At 41.1% G+C, this 23,355-nt stretch overlaps 3 protein-coding genes across 3 annotated transcripts; 2 read left to right on the top strand and 1 right to left on the bottom strand.

The window, feature by feature from the left end:
* Positions 1–7,446: 7,446 nt before the first annotated feature.
* Positions 7,447–13,080, top strand: stmn4 (stathmin-like 4). The gene is made up of 6 exons (XM_088324707.1): positions 7,447–7,601; positions 9,278–9,340; positions 9,408–9,503; positions 9,577–9,782; positions 11,555–11,746; positions 11,816–13,080. The coding sequence occupies exons 2-6, from the start codon at positions 9,328–9,330 to the stop codon at positions 11,873–11,875; spliced, it is 567 nt and encodes a 188-aa protein (XP_088180833.1). The 5' UTR covers positions 7,447–7,601; positions 9,278–9,327; the 3' UTR covers positions 11,876–13,080.
* A 452-nt stretch (positions 13,081–13,532) lies between these two features.
* mcm3 (minichromosome maintenance complex component 3) lies at positions 13,533–19,274 on the bottom strand. The gene is made up of 17 exons (XM_088324706.1): positions 19,074–19,274; positions 18,797–18,909; positions 18,124–18,332; positions 17,932–18,062; positions 17,086–17,324; positions 16,905–17,013; positions 16,689–16,842; positions 16,281–16,412; positions 15,998–16,206; positions 15,762–15,936; positions 15,551–15,677; positions 14,654–14,804; positions 14,442–14,582; positions 14,272–14,378; positions 14,098–14,171; positions 13,945–14,026; positions 13,533–13,874 (listed from the first exon to the last, which is right to left on the bottom strand). Exons 1-17 carry the CDS (start codon positions 19,146–19,148, stop codon positions 13,676–13,678), a joined length of 2,427 nt encoding a protein of 808 aa, XP_088180832.1. The 5' UTR covers positions 19,149–19,274; the 3' UTR covers positions 13,533–13,675.
* Positions 19,275–20,139: 865 nt separating this feature from the next.
* Positions 20,140–22,507, top strand: paqr8 (progestin and adipoQ receptor family member VIII). Its single transcript, XM_088324854.1, has 2 exons — positions 20,140–20,335; positions 21,364–22,507. The coding sequence occupies exon 2, from the start codon at positions 21,379–21,381 to the stop codon at positions 22,426–22,428; it is 1,050 nt and encodes a 349-aa protein (XP_088180980.1). The 5' UTR covers positions 20,140–20,335; positions 21,364–21,378; the 3' UTR covers positions 22,429–22,507.
* The last annotated feature ends 848 nt before the right edge of the window (positions 22,508–23,355 follow it).

Below are 23,355 nucleotides of genomic sequence, written 5' to 3'. Positions count from 1 at the left end.
GACAGCAGAGAAAATAATCGGGACTACACTTCCCTCCATTCAGGACATTGGCCAGAAGCGCTGCCTATCCCATGCTAAGAACATTATCGGGGACCCCTCTCACCCCCATCATGGACTGTTCACTCTGCTAGCCTCTGGGAAGAGGTACTGCAGTGTGCGGTGCAGGACCACCAGGTTCCGCATTAGTCTAGTCCCCCTGGCCATTAGACTGTTAAATGGTCAATCTAACATATAGTTAACCTAAATCTTAACGGCTGCTAATCTGACTTTTTGCACTACTGGCAGTTCTTTATAGCTTGCCACTCCTTGCACATTTGCTCTCTGCACTATTGTACTTACAGCGTTATTGTTACAGTGTTAATGTTACTGTTTACCTGACTTGTTAACCTGAATGCCCATTTTGCACATCTGGTTAGCTACTCCTCTTGCACTATCGGCACTATGGTAAAATACTATACGTAGCCATAATACAATACAACTTTTACTTATATCCAGGGATCAGAATTTTCCGCGGATTTCCGCTGTTTTTGAACCCCAAAGGCATTCCGACTTTTTCACTTTTTCTCTTGCGTAGCAAACAAATTCAAAATCCGACTGTCTCACTCTTTCCTTTATTGCTCTGGCGCACCCTGGCGGCCGTTAGAAAAATTGGCCGCATTGTCGCACAAGCTGCAGGGACTGAACTGCATTTGAACTTATCTTGCAGTATTTACAAAAAAATCAGTCATGTGGGCAAATTATTTTAATCTTCTAAAAATGTTACTTAAATGATAAATATAAGCATGGTTTTGGACAAGTAAATTGCCTAAAACCCAGGTTTGTGGGGGGTGGGGGCGGTGGGGGGGTGGCTCCGCCCTGGTTTATTCCTGGACGCTGGCTATTTCAGCTGAAAATGAAAATCTCCATTTTGATCCCTGTATATCTGTACATTCGAGGAAACTTTGCGGGTCAGATGTATCGACATTTCGTTCTGTATACACGTGTACTAGAATGACAATAAAGTAGATCTGAATCTGAATCTGAATCTGAATCCGGAAAGTATTCACAGCGCTTCACTTTTTCCACATTTTGTTATGTTACAGCCTCATTCCAAATTGTATTACTTTAATCTCTTATCTCAAAATTATACACAAAATACTCCATTATGACAATGTGAAAAAGTTTTTTTTTTTTACTTTTTTTGAATTTATTAAAAATAGAAAACTAAGAAATCACATATACATAAGTATTCACAGCCTTTGCCGTGAAGCTCAAAATTGGCATCTTTTTTCCACTGATCATCCTTGAGATCTTTCTACAGCTTAATTGGAGTCCACCTGCAGTAAATTCAGTTGATTGGACATGATTTGGAAAGGCACACACCTGTCTATATAAGGTCCCACAGTTGAGTGTGCATGTCAGAGCACAAACACCAAGCATGAAGTCAAAAGAACTGTCTGTAGACCTGCGAGACAGGATTGTCTTGAGGCACAAATCAGGGGAAGGATACAGAAAAATTGCTGCTGCTTTGAAGGTCCCAATGAGCACAGTGGCCTCCATTATTCGTAAATGGAAGACATTTGGAACCACCAGGACTCTTCCTAGAGCTGGCCGGACTTCTAAACTGAGCGATAAGGGAAGAAGGGCCTTAGTCAGGGAGGTGACCAAGAACCCGATGGTCACTCTGTCAGAGCTACAGCGTTCCTCTGTGGAGAGAGGAGAACCTTCCAGAAGGACAACCATCTCTGCAGCAATCCACCAATCAGGCCTGTATGGTAGAGTGGCCAGACGAAAGCCACTCCTTAGTAAAAGGAACATGGAAGCACGTCTGGAATTTGCCAAAAAGCACCTGAATGACTCTCAGACCATGAGAAACAAAATTCTCTGGTCTGATGAGACAAAGATTGAACTCTTTGGTGTGAATGCCAGGCGCCATGTTTGGAGGAAACCAGGCACCGCTCATCACTAGGCCAATACCATCCCTACAGTGAAGCATGGTGGTGGCAGCATCATGCTGTGGGGGTGTATTTCAGCAGCAGGAACTGGCAGACTAGTCAGGATAGAAGGAAAAATGAATGCAGCAATATATAGATATCCTGGATGAAAACCTGCTCCAGAGCGCTCTTGACCTCAGGCTGGGGCGAAGGTTCATTTTTCAGCAGGACAACGACCCAAAGCACACAGCCAAGATCTCAAAAGATTGGCTTCAGAACCACTCCGTGAATGTCCTGGAGTGGCCCAGTCACAGTCCAGACTTGAATCCGATTGAACATCTCTGGAGAGATCTGAAAATGGCTGTGCACAAACGTCTCCCAACCAACCTGATTGAGCTTGAGACTTATTGCAAAGAAGAATGGGAAAAACTGCCTAAAGATAGGTGTGCTAAACTTGTGGGATCATATTCAAAAAGACTTGAGGCTGTATTTGCTGCCAAAGGTGGATCAACAAAGTATTAAGCAAAGGCTGTGAATACTTATGTAAATGTGATTTCTTAGTTTTCTATTTTTAATAAATTCAAAAAAAGTTTAAAAAAAAAAACTTTTTCATATTGTCATAATGGAGTATTTTGTGTATAATTTTGAGATAAGAGATTAAATTGATACAATTTGGAATGAGGCTGTAACAACAAAATGTGGAAAAAGTGAAGCACTGTGAATACTTTCCGGATGCACTGTATATAAATAAAATACTTAATATATTGAAAGATGACTTCTTTGTCTCCTGAAGAATATAACTATGACCTTTCTCTACACAGGGGTCATAAGTCAATTTGGTGCTCCTGTTTGTTCAGTGGGTCACCACCTGGATCTGGTTTTAATCAAGCATCATGGCAAACTTCTTTGCTACAATATTTGAAGAAGAAAACAAAGCAGTTTTGGGTTGTTTAAAGCCCTTAAATGACATTGGTCAATGTTGCCCAATGTTTCTTGGTCAAATTAAACTTACCGTTAAACTTACTGCGTTTATTGAACGGGGATAATTGGACTGTTTATTTTATCATGTGTGAACAAGGAGAGCGCTTAAGGAGTATCAATCTCTGGCAAAGCCTTTCTTGTGCCAAAGCCACCACTCAAACCAGGGAGGATTTTCCAACAAGTGGAAAAAGGCATAACAAGTCCTGTTTTTGTCAGTGGAAGCATTTAATCATAGAAAACGGAATAATCAGTCTTGTGTTCAACCTTTTTATTGATTTGCGTACATGTGTATATATATCATTTGAACTTGTATAGGTTCCTTCTGTCATGACTTTTAAGCTTTTTGACATCTGACCTTGCTGTGAGAGTAATGACCGACTCTTCCATGTCCCAAAAAAACCCTACTGTGTCATTGTAAAATATTTTTGAGAAGTTAAAGTGGAACATTTTTGGTGCCAGCCAAATCCGCGTTTGACTTATGACCTTAAACAGGAGCTGAATCCTAGAAAAGCACAAGATGTAGGTGGAGGGCTAGGCACGGGCTTTCACTTGGTCTCGTCGAGCCCTCGTGGCTTGCTCATTCGGTTTTATCTGTCAGGACCAGAACGGAGACAGGACCCACTTGCGTTGCCTTTCTCACACATTTTATTAGAAGAAAGAGAAAGCGACGCGGAAAACCGGTTTAGTAACCGGGACAGGAGAGCAAAAACATGTTCTGGGTCGGAAGCGAGTCATAAGCCAGGAAAGGAGAGTAGCGGTGGTCGGGGATAAAAAGCGGTCGAAAGCCGGGACAGGAGAGTAGATGTGGTCAGGATCAAAAACAGGTCGAAGCCGGGGGACAGACAGGAGCAAAAACAGGTGGGAGTCAGGGTCAAAAAGGCTTGCCTATTGTTAACTGAGGTTCGCATACGGACTGACAAAAGGGTACAGATAGGAGAGGCTATAAATAGGGACAGGGAGCCAATCACAGTCCGATGCAGTTGGCGCCAAAGGAGCGGGCACAGGTCAATCACATCGGTAATCATGACAGTATCATGTCAATCCCATATCAAAAATTTACATGTGAAAAAAGCCCATTCAATTTAAATCATGTGATCACATCCAAATTGACTAACAGTTCAATGTAAGACATGATAACATGTTGAAATGATTGATAGAATTTTCTTCTTTTCATGTGAGTGGTTAAATTTGTTATTTGTAACAATGTGCCTGAAAATGAAAGAAAATGTGGAAAAACAAATACCAAAGTCTTCAGTTGACATGGAAGACATCTGCTTTGAATTGAACTTTCAGTCTTTGGCCAAGTTTTGTGGCCGTCGAAACAGCAGAAGAACATTAAAAATCACTTGAAAGTGTCACATTCACATTTGTATTCCAATGATGTAAAAAAGAAAACCTCAGCGATTTGATCGCACTATCAATTTTGCCCCGCTGGAGGTCCCATGCAAGGCTGGGTCCTCTTGGTGGAGGAGTAGACATATACATGTCTTGAAGGAATGCCTCCTCCTCGCTGACCTGTGCATCCTGTTCTCAGCGCAGGAGACTCATAACTGTCCAGACGTCACAAGGCTGCCGAAGACCTCTGACACCTGCCTCCTCTTTACACATGCGTGGCATCTGCGCGGTATTAGGATTCAAAACATTAAATAGGAGCAGTGGAAAAGTTACAAAGTGCACACATGCATTATATGATCGGCCGTGAATCTTAGCTTTTGGGATGCAAGCGCTGGCCTAAGATGAAATATCATAGTAGCAGCTGCTTAACTGAATCCCTGCCAGCCCAGTATAAAATCAGTTATTGACGTGTATACCCGTTGAAGGCCTTTTTTGACCTGTTTGCACTTAAGCTGATTGTTCCGTGATTCGGTTCAAGCGGAATTTGGTGAACTCCTCGACGCCCAAAATTAATTCCAGTAAAAGCCCTCACTTTCCAACTCGGGCTAATCGATGGATAATCCTACAAAACCTTCGAGCGCCCACGTAAATGATGACGTCTTAAAAAGTTGTGAACATGAGACTAACCAGGCTACATTAAGAAACTAGAGCAATTTCGCACACACACACTCTTGAGTAGCTGCTGTGGAGTTGACTGTGATGATCTCATCTCAATATCTCATCTTGAGGGACTGAGAGATGATGTCAGACTTTAGATAAGCACTTTTGCTACCGCTAACTTTGTTTCGAAATCGGAAACTGCCAACAGGGATTTTAGTGCAGAAATTTGATTTAATAATGTTTTTGTGCATTCCTCTTCAAGGCTTCAGTGTTACTTCTTTCCATCAACCTTTTATATTTCATCACGCTTGCATTTTCAATAAAGTGTTTGATTTATTATTATTTTTTTTTCTCTGAATAGGCTCTCTCTCCTGGGCATCGTTTGTCTCCTGGGTGTTCCCTTCCTCACTTGACTGGTTCTCCCTCTTTTTTTTGTCCCCCGCTCTTGGAGACAGTCCTTTTGATCCTCCTTCGCCCTCCTATCACTGCTCGCTTCATCTGACTCTCCTTCCTCACACACAGGATTCGCTAGGTGGCGGTGAGCTCATTTCCAGCAAATGCACAGTGGCCAGTGTCACACGTGCTCTTCCCATCAGCCGGGAGGAACCGAGGGGAGGCAGCGACAGGACACACCCTAATGTGACCTGGTGCTGCTCTCTTTCTTTCTTTCTCTCTTTCTTTCTCATCATCTCACATCCAGCCAACATTTGTGTGTGGGTGTGGTGACATCATGTAGCTTGTGAGTTGACTACAGCATCAAAGGGTGTGACAACCCCCCCATCCCCCTAATTTCTTTCCTCACAACGTCGTTATCGATTTTATTTGTTTGCATTCTCTCCTTATGTCTTTAGTCGATTAGTTTTCTATTTTAGTATTGCGTTAGTTTTAATATATAGTATAGCTTAAACTGAGGTGCGTTTTGCCACAGAGATTAATAAAGCTTTATCAGGAACATAAATCATGTCAGATTGTAAACATTTATCAAGGAAAAGAGATTTCCCACTGCGAGTAGAGAGCAAAAATTGTGGACATATGTTATTTGGATGTCATTATGTCTTTCTTTGAGGCACGTAACTAAACGGCAGCTAGTTTAAAAAAAGGAAAATAATAATAATAATATTTTTTTAGGAAAGAAATTGGCATGTACTTATGCTCATATTAGATAGATGGATAGATAGATACTTTATTCATCCCCATAGGGAAATTCACACTTCCAGCGTATCTTTGTGTTCAAAAATAAAATAATAAAACGTAGAATACAAAAATATCCAATATAACGTTTTGCTATAGAGTATTTAAATAGTGCTATGGAAAATACTCACTGTAATAAAAATAGGGTAATATGCAAAAGTGGGGGTGGGGTTTAATGTGGGCTTTTACTCCCCCGGGTGGAGTTAAAGAGCCTCATGGCATGAAGAAGAAATTATCTCCTCAGTGTGTCCATGGAACAAGACTGTGACAGCAGTCTGTTGCTGAAGCTGCTCTTCTGTTTGGAGATGATGCTGTGTGGTGGATGTGATGAATTGTCCATGATTGACCGCAGCTCTTTCAGTGCCCGTCTCTCAGCTACAGTTGTCAGGCTGTCCAGCTCTTTGCCCACAACAGAGCCCGCCTTCCTCACCAGTTTATTAAGTCTAACTTTTCTTAATGGAACTGTACAGAATTTAGAACTTCTTAAGTAGATGCCACCATTTTCTGGCTTATGTCATCATTGCAGCCTCATTCAGTTCGGTCATGATGCATGTACAAGTAAGTGCATTTCATAGACGCGATTAAATCAACTTTTTTTTTTCATCCATCTTGGGTTTCAAGTTGGCATTATGACTCTACTTGAAGCATTTTTTATGCTACACTAACAAACAAACAAAAATGTTGTGGGGATGAGCACAACATACCTCTTCAGCAATAACACCCCCGTTCCTCTGACTTTGTGTGTTCCGCCCCAAACAGCTTTGCTAAAAGTAAGGTAAACGGAGATAGGTGCAGTAAAAAGTAAAACATAAGTGCTCATTGAACTTAGTTGGGTACTGTTAGTACATGTTTATTCGGAAAACGATTTAACTTTAAATTTTTTAAGGGCACCTCAAACAACGCCCCCACCTTTTAAGATAGTTGTAAAAATAATAAAGAAAAAAAGACTAACAGAAAATTATGCTCATTTTAGTTATTTTTTCATTTTAATATTAAATTGTAAATGGTCTGCATTTATATAGTGCTTTTCAAGTCACCGAAGACCTCCCAAAACGCTTTACAATGTAATAAAAAAAAATTATTTACACAGCAAAATAAGAAAAATGGCTTTTTGCATCGCTTAAATATTCTTGTCTAAATTCTGAAAGTGATGGTAGAATTTGGTTTTCAAAAGGATAATAATTGAGCATCTTCTATGTGTGTGTACTCAGTGGGCTCGTCTGTTCTGGAACATTTCCCGACATGAAAAAAAAAGGCACACACCCCTGCGCTAGACGATAAAAGTGATTGTGCCACCCACCCCGCATGACGGCACAAAGAGCGCAGGGCCCATCCTTCACCTGAGCTCCCATTGGCCTGCAGCTCTGGATGCTGGCAGAGCCTTAGACCAATGAGATGCCTCCGAAGTGATGTCATGGCAGCAGCAGTGATGCTGTTGCTGATGCTGTTGCCCGCTGCCTGAATCCGTGCTGCCAGACGGAGTGGACCAAAATTGCTGCGAGAAGAGACGATCATTTGGGGGTGAGTCTGGCATCTTATAGTATGAAGGATTGCATCTTGTTCTCTCAACTCCATTGTTTGATTGGCGAATCTTGATATCATGAGTTAAATCCACAATTTCCTTAGAACAAACGAATTGGGGTGTGGGTGGGGAGGATGATGTTCTCATTCTTTCTCGCCGGAGAACTCCGCGTGCCCGCAAAATATGTGCCATTCATAATTAATGATGGTGCATGTGTTAGGATGCGGCTTTGTTTTCCGATTTGGGGGAGTGTAAAAGGTCAAACAAAAGTGGTAGTGATGGATGTGTGTGCAGAAAAAAGGGGTGTGTGTCGCTGTTCAAAGTTCATGCTCAGCTCACATTCGACTTCTCTTCAAATTAAAAACCAGTCACTTTCAAAAAACGATGGACCAGCGATTACCCCACTTTACGAGTCCTGTGGGTTATGTTTTCATAATCATTGGACATTTTTACACTTTTGAACTTTGAATTAATGTTCACAGCAATATTTCAAGAACATATTTCATATGTAAATGAAAAGTGTTCCATTATGGATAAGCAAATGTGACGTACCGATTGAACTTTGGGTGTAATAAAATACTAAGGATTTACACATAGGAACAAAAAACATTAAGTACACAACAGAACACATGCATGGAAAGTATGACTTACCCTAGTAGTCTTTAAACTTCTTTCTCATGACAATCCTTACTGAAAATTGTAAATCAAACAAGCAGGGTTCCATTGTTTAAAGTAGTTCCACCCCTTCATCATCCCCAAATCCAATTTAAAACAAATACAAGAGCAAATTATAGTGAACTTAAAAATCTGTAATATACACAAATATGACATTGGCATGAGGCAGAAAGTTGAGAATCAAAAATGTTTTATAATTATTTCAGCTCCTTATTTGTTATTTTGCACTCTGGGATACAGTTGATCAAAGTCTATGTCAAAACTTTATTTTACTGTATGTCATATTTTGGAGACCATTGAACAGGTGAACTATTATGATGGTGAGATGCTGCACCTAATGAAGTGCATTTTCAGTTAATTGACAAACAAAGATTGATGGAGCCTCCTTGTCCACCAGGAAGCGTGGCATTGATCTGTAAGCAGTCGGGTAGCTTGCATCCGATATGCATATGCAGGCGTGTGCACCACATTTCAACATGGGATCACAAACCTTTTTACTTGGTACATTAAAGTTTTAATTGCTAATGAATTCATCTTAATACACACATAGAACTTTGTTTTCAAGATTAATTAAATGCACAGTGTGTAAAATTGAGTAGAATCTACAAGTGAACAAAAATATTTCATCTTAAAAGAACCCAATACTTATTTAGTCAATCAAGACCTAGAATGTTGCATTGTGTTTGTTCCTTTATCAATCGCATGTCATGTTACATGAGGAGAAAGATCTCCATCTTAGTCATCTTTTCTAAAGAGCCACGTGATAAATATTCAACATTTTCCTGAAAAAGAACACCGTCTTGCCAATGGTTAGGATCACACGCATCCGTGTGTATTTGCAATTCATTATTCAGTGTCGCTTCTTCGGCTTGCCTTCGCCGTGTCTTTAATTAAAGAATCAGAAACCCCATTCTCCCCGAAGATGTAATTTATCTCAATTATATCCCTACATTAGTCCTTTGTCTTTTATTTTCTGATGCCTTCAAATGTTTCATTGCAGACTAAAAAGAATCACATACATCCTCGGAAAGCAACGTAGGCACTGTGAAAATGACTGTTGCAGGTAAGATATACATGCATTTTAACATGGTCTTCATGCCATTGAAATACTTTTCTGTTTTTGTCTTCAGCCTACAAAGAGAAAGTGAAGGAGCTCCCTCTGGTGTCTCTATTTTGTGCCTGCTTTAGGCCGCAGGGTTTGGAAAAGGCCACGTACAAGGCAGAAGGTAAATTTGCTTTATTTCATTGCTTCATTTCAGCTCAAAGCCAGCAGTCTTTAACATTTGGAAATTGCCTCAGATGCTGTTGACCTGGGATGGAGCGCCATCAAGGAGGTGGAAGTCAAAGAGCTCAACAAGAGGGCTTCAGGTCAGGCCTTCGAGGTTATCCTGAAGCCCCCGTCGTTCGATGGTTTGCCGGAGCTCAACACATCCATGCCGCAGCGACGTGACCCATCCCTGGAGGAGATACAGAAGAAACTGGAGGCTGCTGAGGAGAGGCGAAAGGTGGGAACGAGAAATTGGATTAGCAGAGCTCCTTTTGCTTTTATACAATATGTCTCAACGGTGGTAAATATTGCAGTTAAGAAAACTCCACTACAGTGTGGTATGGATTATAAATTTGAAACGTACATCAACGTTTTATAAGACACGAGAGTCCACATTATTTTGAGGTGTTATAGACAGGAACGGTTTCGGTTTATGACATACTCCGCCTACGTTTGGACTTTACAATCCCCATGTCTTGTCGGCCATTTTTTTCAAGAAACTAGCATCTTCTTCATCTTTGAGAAACTAGATCCTTATTCATGGGTCTTCTACATTGCAGTGTTATATTTTATCGATTGGATTTATTTGTGAATAACAAGCATTAGTGTATAAGGCGCACCCCTAATGTTTTTATTAAGAATTAGTATAACATTTCGTTTGACTTTTTCTCCGCTCAAACGAAGCATTCTGAGTGACAAACGTTGAATATGTTGTTAAAAATAATTTACTGACAACGTAAACTATCAAACGCAATACCAAAATAAAACTTTTATTTTTTTAAAGGTGCTGTCCAGAATTAGAAAATGTTCTACTTGCTGATGCCATCTTCTGGCTTAATCATTGCAGCCAATGTCAAGCTGTTTGTGTAGTGCGTGCAAGTATGAGGATTTCTTAGAGGCACTCGGATAATTTCTTCTTTTTTCATCTTTTAAATGATTTCGGTTGGCAGTTAAACTGTATTTGTAAAAGTTATTTTCTTGTTTTCCCCATTTTTCTGCTTTCTTTTTGTTCATTTATATCTTTCAGGACAACTGTTTTCTCCATTTTCTAACATTTGTCTCTGTGTCATACATGAATGAATATGGTATATCTATTATCAGGTAAATTTAATTAAGACAGGATTTATTACATAATGTTGAATTGATTTAACTGCACCAAAATAAATCGAGTTGATGCCATGAAACACAACCTGAATTACCGTATTTTCCGCACTATAGGGCGCACCTAAAAGCCTTTATTTCTTTCAAAAACTGACCATGCGCCTTATAATACAGTGCGCCTTATATATGGATCAATATTAAGTCCATCTATATTTAACCTTCCGAATGATATTTGGAACGATGCATTTGAGTGACATCGTACGGACATCGCATCCGCACGTGTCTACGACACGTATTTGCTTCTTTGCAAGCTTTGGAAATGTTAAGGGGGTAATCAGTTTGACTGAATCATCTGACTGTTTTGTCGACGTTCCCATTGTAGCGCCTTATAATCCGGTGCGCCTTATGTATGGAAGATATAGGACCAAAAACTATTTTTGGGAGGTGCGCCCTATAACCCGGTGTGCCCTATAGTGTGGAAAATACGGTACTTAAAAGACGACCACCAGGAATACGGAAAATTAATGCAACTCGCCCGTGACGATCCCCTTTTAAGCCAGCCAGATGGACAAACCCAAACACTAATGTGTAACCTTGGCATTGAACCGGCCTTTTGTGTGTTGAAGGATTTATAAAGGGAAACGCTTGGAAACAGATAAGAGGAAATAGCGAGGACGTGCTCAAACGGGCGGGAAGAAAGGGAGGAAAGGAACGATGAAAAGACCGACATAAAAAAGCAGCAAACACACACACAGGTGCAAGTGGTGGTCCATTTCAATGAGCAATTTAAACCTGGAGGAAAGGGGAAGTGTGATAAATAACACGTCTCTTTTTTATGTGTAATGCAGCAGAGCATACATTCCTGATTTTCTGTCCTGTCATACTAAAACCTCCCAACCTAACCCGCAGGGTCAGGAGGCGGAGCTTTTGAAGCACCTGGCGGAGAAGAGGGAGCACGAGCGTGAGGTGATCCAGAAGGCCTATGAGGAGAACAATAACTTCATAAAGAATGCCAAGGAGAAGCTGGAGCTGAAGATGGAGGCCAACAAAGAGAACCGGGAGGCCTTGTTGGCCGCCATGTTGGAGAGGCTGCAGGAGAAGGTACCGAGGTTGTGACACCAAATGTTGAGAATCCCCTTCACTCACCATCTTCCTCAAATTGCTCCGCAGGACAAACATGCTGAAGAAGTGAGGAAGAACAAGGAGCTGAAGGAGGAAGCATGCCGGTAGACCACTAGAAAGAAAAAAAGATAAATAGAGAAAGATGGATGCCCAAAAAGCAGATAGGTGGTTTGTTTTTTCTCAAAATCAAGAGTGCAGGAGAAAAATCAATGAACTCATGAAGTGGCTCACAAGACAAGAAGATTTTCATATTGATGTACAATCAACTTGGCCAGCTCTTGAAATTACACCCAAAAAAAAAAAATGGCCAAGCGGGTGAAAGCGGTGTCCCGGTTGCATTTGGGGAAGGAATCTGACATTTTTTTGGACATCAAAGGTTTTTTTCCATAGTCAAACTTTACATTTGACATATCTAAAGAAAAAAATATATGGAGATGCGGTTGGTGTCTTCTTCTTCTGAAACATGTTTCAAAAATTGAATGAGTATAAAAAAAAAAATAAAATCAGGTACTACTCTATCGCTTTTTTTAATCGCTCCACTTTTTTCCATTTCATTCTAGCGTCTGAGTAATTAGCTAGGTAATTAAAATGAGCTTACACCTATATTTAGCTTTGACGCATTCTGTATATAAATTCAAAGCACTTATTCAAATGTAAAATTAGCTAATGTCATTTGGGATCTGTCACACTGTTCTTCACGATTACTGGTGGACCCAATAGCACGAACCGAGGCGAGCTTGATCAAAAAAGGTATAAAGTAACAAACAGGTTTCAAATCCAAAAACATGCCACAAAACTAACATGGCAATGACCCAACAACCTCTTGTTGGGGATGATCAATATAAAGAGCTGGACTAACAGTGGGTGCAGAGAATGGTTAGGCGCAGTTGTACGCTCTCCAGCTACTCCCCTATTTAGGCGGAAAATGGTGCGACAGATCCTGACAGTTTAAACTGATGTACCTTGCAAATTTTTCAGCTTCTTCTAGGTTACGTATTGTACGATATCTCTCACATGCACAGCACGAATTGTACTCTTGATTTTTCAAGCACAACACGAAGCACATACAATTGTTTTTTATTTATTTAGTTCCCAATGTCAGGTGAGTTTTTATGGACATTTATGTCGGCCTGTCTTTGGCATGCGGGACTGCATTCAGTCGGTTTGCGGAAGGTACAGGGGGGGGGGGGGCGTTGTTGTCCACTTGAGTTTTAGTCACGTAGCTTGAAAAGTTTGTACAGTCGTTTGGAAAAAAACGTGTCGCTATGATTGTTCATTTGGCATGGTCTGTATAAAAAAAACTTAACACTCGTGTCATTTTTATTTACTCTTACAACGTATTCATTTTAAGCCTGGCTATTATCTGGCGACCTCTACTGGTTCATAAATACCCTGATCGAATACTACTGACAAAACTAATAGGTCCCATAGACATGACTCATAGGTTTAGAAATTGTAACCCTGAATGACCATTTAGCAAAATAAGCTTTTAGCGTTCTACGGTCACTTACCTTCCATATGTGAGCCATGCATGCCACTTATCCTCAGTTTCCTTTATCCACTCGTGTTAGGTATTTGGCTGCGGGTAATGGCTCTGCTAGCTTTATACACAAATCAAGGAAGTTACATAAATTCTACATAATCTAATACACCTCTACTCATACTGTTTAAGGGTGTGGTCTAGTATGTGAAGTCACATCATGAAGTGATTCAATTTTCTGGTAAAATAAACAATTTGAAATATTCATACACACAAAAAACACAATTGTTTTGTATTTATTTAGTTCCCAAATTCTTTATACTCTATTTACAGAATTCAATGGTAGCGAAGTTACAGATGAGTAAGCATTAATTAACACAATGGTTGGCTAGATGCACACAGACGAAGAAACTGCTCCACATTAGCTCTTAGATGAGGAAGACAATGTCATCAGCCACCATGACTTGGTTGTCGTCTTGCATGCGCTTCAGAGCGGCACGCACCTCTGCTTGGGTGAAGCACTCCTGGCGATTTTTATTGATGGCTTCCATCAGCGCTTGCATCTTCACCGACTGCGCGTGGGCAGACTGGAAAACGGCGAAAAGTGACGACTTGAACTCCTTCAGCCTGGTGGAACGAGTAGAACAAAAGATTTACAGAATTCTTTATTTTTCTATATGGAAACCAATTAAATCACCTTTCAGTAGAAAGCTCAGTGATGTCCATGTCCATTTTTTCCTCCACTACCTGTTTGGCTTTTTTGGTAGAGGCGGACTGAACTGAAGAGCACAACAAAACAGAATAACTGAGCATCGAGGAATTAAATTTGTGGAATCCAAAGTATTCTTACTCTGAGGCACATCTTGCTCTTGGCTGAAGTCATAGGGGCTGTAGGGCTCGCTGTCTTGAGAGCCAAAGCGCCCCCTGCAGGGTTCAAATTACATTTTGAGGGACATATTTGCGTTTCAATCGATATTTTTCTTCAGGGTACGACAAGATTCACCCCCAGGTGAAACTAGTCTACCTCTTCCTTTGAGATCTCTGTGATGGCTGAGTAGATGCCTCCTCTTCCTCATCCTCTGAACCGGAAGCCTGTTCCTTCCTGGACCTCTTCTTTTCCTTCTCCAGAACCTGTACAAAAAATACAGTCACACACAACCAAAATCTCCTGACCCACTTCAGTAGAGAGCAAACCTTTTTGAAATAGGCAAACTGGACCAGCTCCACCGCCACTTCCGAGTCCTCCATCTCCACTACTTTGCTCATCCGGGCTTTGGCATGTGCCGTGGACAAGCGGATCAGGGTTTCGAGCGTTCGAGCTGTCACCGGCGATGTCTGGGACAGATAAAAATGCCAAGATGATGATCCAATGGCACTTTAAAGTTATATTTCTACCAAAGGCTCACCCTGGCAATGTCAGCTGCCAGCTGTTCTTGGCTCCTAAGCCTGGAGTACTCTTCTGCAATGTGATTGGCTGCCTCCTCCGTCAGCACCGGCGTCACAGCCTTGGCGATGTGGATGTACTTTCTCATGAATTCTTTGCTTACAATCTTTTCTCTGAAAAGTGGGGGTGGTAAACAGAAATGCCAAAGAGTCCATCAGATCTGCAATCAAACTAATGTCCATCTATATTACGGAATCAAAATTCTTAAAACCAAAACATGTAATTAGTCATGTTGAAAATCATCGCTCTCATTTGAAATAGATTTGTCTCCAAAAATTGTTTTTGTTAGTTTATCATCTGAATCAGTCCTCATTTGTATTTAATTGTTTAATGAGTAATTACTTTCTAAATCAGTCAATAATAAGAAAAAACTAATTTTTGAGGCAAAAATTGTAATTTTTCATTGTTATACTGATAGCAACATTAATTGTGTTTAGGAATATAGGCCCTAAATGTATGGTTGCTTCCAAATTATTGTGGGGGGAGGATATTGTTTTTACTATACCATTTTATTTCCACACGAGTGACACCAATGGTGTTTATGAAGACATGTTTATCCAATGAATCAACTGATTAACCCAATAAAATTACAGTTCTTAATAAGATTTTTTTCCTAACAGGGCTTTGGACTTTTGAATCAATAACATATCATCAACCCTGTGTAATCTAGAACAACTAACCACATGCCTTCAAAGGGTGTGGTCACGTGAGTGAAGCCAGGAACCGAAAGTCAATGATCTTACATTTAAACAGTTATAGTCACAGATTACTTCTGGAATCCAGACCAAAACACAAATCCCAGTCCTGTCAAAAACCAAAAATAGGGTCGCCAAATACCAAAGTTGAGTGAAGCAGCTACCTCTTTTTTTTGTTTCCGTGCAGCAGGTTGTTGTGTTTCTCATAGACTTGCAGCTCCTCATGCTCCTGTGCCACAGCGTCTGGGTCCTCCGTGGCTAAGACGTCTACTGAGCCGCCTAGGGTCATGGCTAAAAAGAACAAATTTCAAGAAATGAATTAAAAACTTAATCGTGTGAGGTCAGTTTCGAGAAGGAACAGAGCAGCAGCAGCACCTGCGCCCTCCTGTTCGCGCGGGTCTCGGTAACGGTGCATTCTGAGGACATGGTCTGAAATCTCCCGGTCCTGCTCGGGGTCCATCTGGTCCAGCACAATGAAGAGGAGGTCGAAACGGGACAGCAGCGAATCCTGCAGCCCGATGTTCTCCATGGGGGTTTTGTACTGGTTGTACTGCGCAAAAGGTGTGGTTAGAAGATCCAGGTAGAGCGGGTTATCTCTCGCCTCTACTCACCCTGCCATACACTGGATTCGCCGCCGCCAGGACAGAGCAGCGGGCATTAAGACGGGCGTGGATACCGGCTTTGGCAATGGTGACCCGTCCCTGTTCCATGACCTCATGGATTGCCGTGCGGTCCATATCAGACATCTTGTCAAACTCATCAATGCAAACCACGCCGCGGTCGGCTAGGACCATGGCGCCGGCTTCAAGGCGCCGCTCACCTGGGATCGAACTCAGACGTGAATCAACGAGATCAGACGAGGAGAAAATTGGAGCCACAGTTAGGTGTTTATACCGGTTTCCTGGTCGGTCGTGACGGCAGCTGTCAAACCCACACCGGAAGAGCCCCGCCCAGTGGTGGGGATGGCCCTGGGTGCCGTGTGTAGAACATAACGCAGGAGTTGGGACTTGGCAACTGAAGGGTCGCCTAGAAGAGGTTGTAGCACAAAAAGGTACAAATAAAATCCCTGTAGTCCAAATACAATACTATTAAATACATCGTTAATTAACTAAGCCACTGTCAGCCAAGCTAAAATAAAACTAATGTGTAGAGCAATGAGTTACTCTGTTTTAGTGTTCTCTGACACAACATGAATTAACTTTTACTGTCAGCCTAGTTAGAATGGATCTTTGACATCTTTAGCAGTCCATGGCAGCATTTTTTTTTAATACATCACAGTCTATCAAAGGCAAATTATCTTACCAATGAGCAAGATGTTGATATCGCCACGTATACGTGAGCCGTTCTCTAGCACCTTCTCAACGCCCCCCAACAGCATGCAAAGAATAGCCTTCTTGATGTACTCATGGCCATGAATGCTGGGGGCCAGTGAGCGCGCCAGCTGGTCAAAAACGCTCTAGAAAAAAAGCATGGAGTCAGGGAAGAAGAACCTATAAGGAATGTTTTGCGCAGACTCACCACAGAGCGGCTACGGCAAAAGTTCCGAATTTTACTGATGTCATCGGTGTTAAAGACTGGCGAGGCTTCCTTACTCATCTGCTTGACGTTGCAAGCGATCATAATGGTCCTGAGATTATTTTATGTTAGATATTTGTCCATGTTTTGAAAAGAGGACGACACAGTCCTAATAATTTGACACCTGAAGGTCCCTGAAGTGAAGCCTCCCTTCTTTCCAGGCAAGCAGCGGTATGTCCCAATGACCTGAACCCTGTCCCCTGGTTTGACCACATCCACCAAGTCATTGTCCAGGATGATGTCAACAGAGCGAGGCAGCTGCCCGGCGGGGGCCTTCTCCGGCATTTCCTGCACCGTGATGGTCTGGTGGTCCTTGTAGACAGACAACCCAAACTCTGTCTCTAGAGGGTTGTTTTCCTCGTCCTGTGAGTTGAGAAAAAAGAAGGGCCTTGCCAATGTTAGCATATGTCTTTGTGTAGTAGACACCCGGGATACAATGATAATCTGTTCTGAAGTAGGGGTCGCAAAGTAAAATTGCCAATGATAATTAGCTAATGCCTTCCGAACTTAATCCTCCAAGTAAAAGCGTTACAACGGCATACAAAATGTTAAACATTAAGAGCTAAATTGAAAAAATTAAACTGAATCTTAGAACTTCCTCTTGAGAAGATTGTTTTACCCTTACATTTCCCTGCTAAAATCGCCTTTTTTTTTAAATGATAGTCACAATCATTGAGTAGTTACAGCAATGCAACTTTGAAAAGTTAACCATTTGTGGGCCTTCTTTATATTCCTTATTAATCACAACTTTGCTAGCATCATTATGTTTTGCTGCTCCCTTTAACATCAATCCAAGTCTTGGAAAATAAAGTACAAAAATACTGTATTAATCAGACTCCCGCAAAGTGTTAGGCACCCAAGATTCTAATGGGGAAAATGCAGTAGAGGGGGGCTGAAACCCATCTTATTCCACACAGTTAAGTGATAACTTCTTATTGCGGAGACACCGTATCCCAAGAGTTTACTGTACCTTGGTTGGGTAAATTGCACTGGAAGGGAAGGCGTCCAAGGAAGTCATGTCAGTGTACTTGCGCTCCATGGTCTTTGTAGTGGCAGGGCAGTAATGGACACTGCGTACCACTTTAGGCCGCACAAGAGAACCTACCAAACCAAATCACATTTAAAAACATATTTTTAATGCTTTAAACTTGAGGAAACTCACACTTGGTAATGATTCCCTCGACGCAGACCATGCTGCCCAAAAGCCTGGACGTAAGTGTCCTGGGGGTCACGTGCTTGGATCCGAAGCTTCCCTCCAGCCCCACGTTAAACTCCTCATACTGTTTGGCGTAGGTGGCATCCACAGAGGCCACAGAATCCTTCAGGGCCAGCTGGAAGGCTAGCAGCTCTTCGAAAGCATTGTTCATCAACCTGCCGAGCCAATGAGTCATTGAGAACAACCGTCGTGAAGGGAATTATTGCAAAATACGAGAGCGGTTCAGTACATGCTTTAAAATTGTTAGATATTTTTATCTATATTACGTTTAAAGTTAAGGGTGTGTCGTTTAAGGTGTCCTTAAAAAAGTTGAATACTTTCACTATTAAGTATGTGTTAATGCCCACCGAAGTTTTAAAAGCCTTATGCATTTATCTTACTTTTAGGGAAGCTGTGTGTGGTAGGAGGAATGAGATAAAGCGGGGATTGACTTTGACACTTGTACACACCGCATACAAGTAGGATTTCACAATAAAGCTCCTCAAATTCTGATAAATATTAACACGCATCTTTTCCTCCAAAAAGCACCCATGCACACTAGAAGCAGCTTGACAGATGGCGCTTTACATCTACCAAATCATTTTGTATCTTTTCTTTTGAATAAAATTTATATGCTCACTTGGAAGCCCTCGCTTCATTGCGTCTCCTCAGGTCGTTGATGTTGACGATGAGACGAGATTTGTTCTCGCTTATCATCTCACGGATTTTGGTCTGGTAAACACTCTGATCTTGCTGAAAGAGACAAAAATCGTATCGGAAAACACAATTTTACCTCAAACACAATAGTTTTAATTCAAAGACACTTGATTTTACTTAATTAAGAATTTGAGGACGACTCGAGAAATGTAACTCATTTCTTCTGAACCACGAGGACTTTTTAATGTTCTCCAACTTACGTCATCATCCAGAAAGTCCAGATAGTCCCTCTGTGCTTCCCTCATTAATCGGTCGTCAACAATATCGGTAGCCATGATGCAATTATTTCGTTTTTTTAATTAAAAAAAAACGGAATAAATGTTACGCTGATGGAACGGAACCCTTCAGTAGTCTGTTCACCACAAAGGCAACTTTTCGCGCCACGGCGTCCCGACCTAGAGAAAAAGTAAAACGCAATTGGTCAAACGAGCCCCGCGTTTTGCACGTGATTTTTACTGCTGTCCAATGAAACGCTGTTGTACAACCACGTGATACAACCTAGCCAAGAACTCCCGCGAAAACTAAGCCGGAAAAAAGTTTTAACGACGACAAATTCACTTGATTTCCAGGAGATGGCGACATAAATATTTTCACATTTTGTACCATGACAGAATGAGGTTTTTATATCATTTAAAAAACGTTTTTGGGCTGTTTTGTCTTTTGCAACATGTTTTTTTCAGCTACTGTTACATTTTATAGCCTGATAAAAATAACATATTTAACAGGGCTATGTATGTTAGTTTTCCGTTCAAATTCAAAAGTTTGGTTTTCTGAATTGTAGCATCACTTCCTGGGCGATATAACGCATACGTAAAGGACCTTGATAACGTTTTTATTTTCTGTATTACAATTAAAAACAAATGTCGTAAATTTGGGATTCGTTAAAAAACAAACGAAATGCTTCAAGATGTTTAAAATTTATTTAATATTGCCCTTTGTGTCGAAAACTTAAAAAGTTCCAATCTCAATTTATTGAAATATGAAAAAGTATAGTACGGTACTTGTCGTCTGTATGCAAAAGTATGTTGCGGAAGTGACGTCAAAGACCATTTTGGTCTTTGAAGGGCGGGACCCGGGGAATTATATGCAGGGGCCAAACCCACTTCACGTGACTCACTTGTAAACAATTTTGTTTTTATAAGAGGAGTAATTAGATTAATCATACAACTAGTTAATGTGTATTCAATGTTATTTTGTCATCAAAATTGACAATAAGTTACATTGACAAAATCGATGGCGATTGTTTAGGGCGTTTCTGCACAATCGGACCCCGCCCACAAAAATTTCAGCTGGGCTGTTTTGTTTTTTCCCCAATAAATCGTCCACATGTCGTCATGTTATCAGCTTGTCAGGCTGCAGAACTTGAGAAGGAGGCGAGAAATTCGTGCGAGTTTAAACGCTTGATTCGTGCGGGGACGTGCATATCCTGGAGGACGACGGCGGATTCCATCCGAACACACCGGTGCGCTCAAAACAACTTTTTCGCTGAACTTGTTTGCGTTTTTTCCCCAAATATTCGACCATCTAAATAAATAAATGCATGAATACCGTGTAAATTCAATTTTGAAAACAGTTTTAAAATCGACTCAGCTTGAGTGACCAATTTCAAAAATTAAAGAACGAGATGACAATCATTCTCAAAAACACTCCTTAAGGTGATTTTGAAGTGTGACAGATTCAAACAATTCCTCAAAATGCGCGTCCAAGAAAGTGTTTTTGATGTTTGTTTGAGTTTAAAATGCCTGCCATTACTTGCTGTTTAATCCCAAGAATCTGTTATTTGTGAACTTTTAGTGACATTGTTTGACGAAAGCGAGGGCGGGTAGTTTCTTTGTCTTTGTTTTCTCTTTCTTTACCAATTTATTTTCCATTTCTTTAATTTTCATTTTGTTTTGGTTCTTCCCCATTTTTCCTTTCTCTTTATGATTATTTTTCCTTTTTATTTATGTCTTCATTTTGTTTTTGTTTTTTTTCTTTATCATTATTAGATTTCTATGTTTCTTTCACCTTTCTCTCTTTTTTTAATTAAATACTTTGTTTCTCTTTTTCCTTTTTCCCTGTCATATTCTGTTTATTCCCTTTTCTTCCTTTTTTAAATATGTATTTTCTTCTACTCTTTTTTTCCCTTTTACTCTGTTTTTAATTTACGCATTTGCTTCTCCATTTTTTTGCATTATTTTCTGATGCACTTACAGCTTATCCCAGTGTACAAACGCCACATTTTTAATATTACCTATTTATCCTCATATTCTTAATCTTCTTTTCTTCTTTTACTACAGAATATATGCACATAGTCTTTTCCTATTTGTATATACTCAATACTGTTTTAAACTTATTTTATAAATGCTGAACATTTGGATTGCAAATAAAAAGTCATTAGCATTCATTGTTAATGAAATGTCTAACCTGGAGTGCTATGTCTAATGTCTTTGTAAACAATGATCGCTAGTTATCAATGACAATAAAGACAATTCAAATTCTTTCTTACAGTCTTCAGTCTGCACGATGTCCGGTGACCTTGGCCATCGCCTCCGCGCCTCCATCACGCACATGGTGCAACTTCCCCGTCGCTCCCTCCCGCTGCCCAGCCCCACCGTGGCGTCCTGGCAGGTGCCAGATTTATTCCGGGAGCCGTACATCCTATCGGGGTATCGTCCTGTTGGTCAGAAGTGGAGCTGCTACCTCCTCAGCCTGTTCCAGAGGCACAACGAGTCCTTCAACGTGTGGACTCACCTGCTGGCGGCCTTGGCGCTCTTGCAACGCTGGTGGGCTAAAACGAGCGCCGTGGAGTACGCCTTGACTCCGGTTTTGTGGCCTCTGTGCCTCTTCTTAGCATCTTCGTTGACATATTTGCTCTTCAGCGCAGCGGCTCATCTGTTCCAGTCTCACTCAGAGCAAGCGCACTATTTTTTCTTCTTTGTGGACTATGCAGGTGTGGCGGTTTATCAGTACGGATGTTCTCTTGGACATTATTTTTATGCATCGGAGCCGGCGTGGCGAGAGAGCTGCCTGGGGCTTGTATTTCTGCCCGGCGCAGCCTTTCTAGGGTGGCTTTCCTGCGCTAGCAGCTGTTTGGCCAAATCTGCCTTTCGTAGGCCGTATCCACCCGGGCGCAAAATATGTCAGTTGATACCCGCAGCCTTGGCATATTTTCTGGACATTAGCCCGGTGATTCACCGGTTGGCAAGCGCCAACTGGGCAGAAGAGCCTTCCCTACCCTTCCACGCCCTCCAAATTGTATCGTTCCTCCTGAGTGCTGTTTTCTTCTCCTGCAACGTACCCGAGCGCTTTTTCCCAGGTCGCTGCGACTTCCTGGGCCAAGGGCACCAGATTTTTCACCTATTTCTATCTTTCTGCACACTTCTTCAACTGGAGGCTCTCTTCAGGGACTATATCCGGCGGAGAGATACACTGCTGGAGACGTTTGGAGAGGGACAGCTGTGGCACGCCTGTATAATTTTCCCCGCCCTGTTCCTCTTGTGCATTTTGACTGCACTTGTGACCATGAGGCATAAGCAAAAACAACTACAGAGTGAAAAAGAGCGAGAGGACTGACAAATGTGTTTATAAATTGAGTCATTTAATTAAATTAAAGTCTGTTGGATATGTGAAATAAACAAGTACAAAACAAACATTTAGAGGGGAATTTGTCTTGCAAAAATTCAAAGTATTTCACAGCTGATTCTTGGAAAAAAATGTTTGGCGTGTCGTGCTTTTCAATTGCACAAGATCTGCAGTCGTTTTTCCTCAATGAATCATTGAGATTGTTCTAGCAGGAGGAATGTGACTAACGTTCTTCATTGTTTTTTTTTCATGGTTGGTTGGCTGGCTGGATCCCTTAAGTACTAGAGTCGTAGGGGCACTATTTCCTGTGGTGTATCTTGGGCAAGTACAGCCTGGTGGCGCCTATCCCTCTCCAGGCCAACATATGTTTCCACCTGGTCTCAAACCAGGTAACACACATGACTCAAATGTCAAATTAGTCATTAATTTCCCATGCATTATTTCTATCAAGTGCTGCTGACTAAATTTGCTGTCATCGCAAAGTCAATTAGAGGTAGGAATGCCTGAAAACAATTCTGCAATGCAAGCGAAAAGTGGCAACATATGGCCAAAGCATGTTACTTGCAACCCTCATTTTCACTGTATTAAAAAAAAGGATATTTCCATTTGCTGCAGTTGAAATGATTAATGCATGGTTTGTACTTTACAACTGCTACTACTTCATGACATAATAGCAATGATTTATACCGCAAATGGGTGCAAGAGCTAGCTTCACAGGCAATCATACAAAACTAACGTATAAAGTGTCTGCACTTTTCTATTCTAATATTAACATATATGTAAACATTTGAAGTGATTTTGTGACGACTAATGAACAAGTTACGCGTTTCAACTAGCAAACGGACTGTGTATGCTATTTTTTACTAATGATTATATCCTTTAATGGTCGCGTGACGTCAAAACAAGCGCGATGAATTA

The sequence above is a fragment of the Urocampus carinirostris genome, chromosome 20, assembly GCF_059441175.1.
Source record: "Urocampus carinirostris isolate Australia breed hairy pipefish chromosome 20, RoL_Ucar_1.0, whole genome shotgun sequence".
NCBI lineage: Eukaryota > Metazoa > Chordata > Actinopteri > Syngnathiformes > Syngnathidae > Urocampus > Urocampus carinirostris.
Note: the sequence above shows the minus strand (reverse complement) of the source record. Positions and strands in the feature narration are given on the sequence as shown.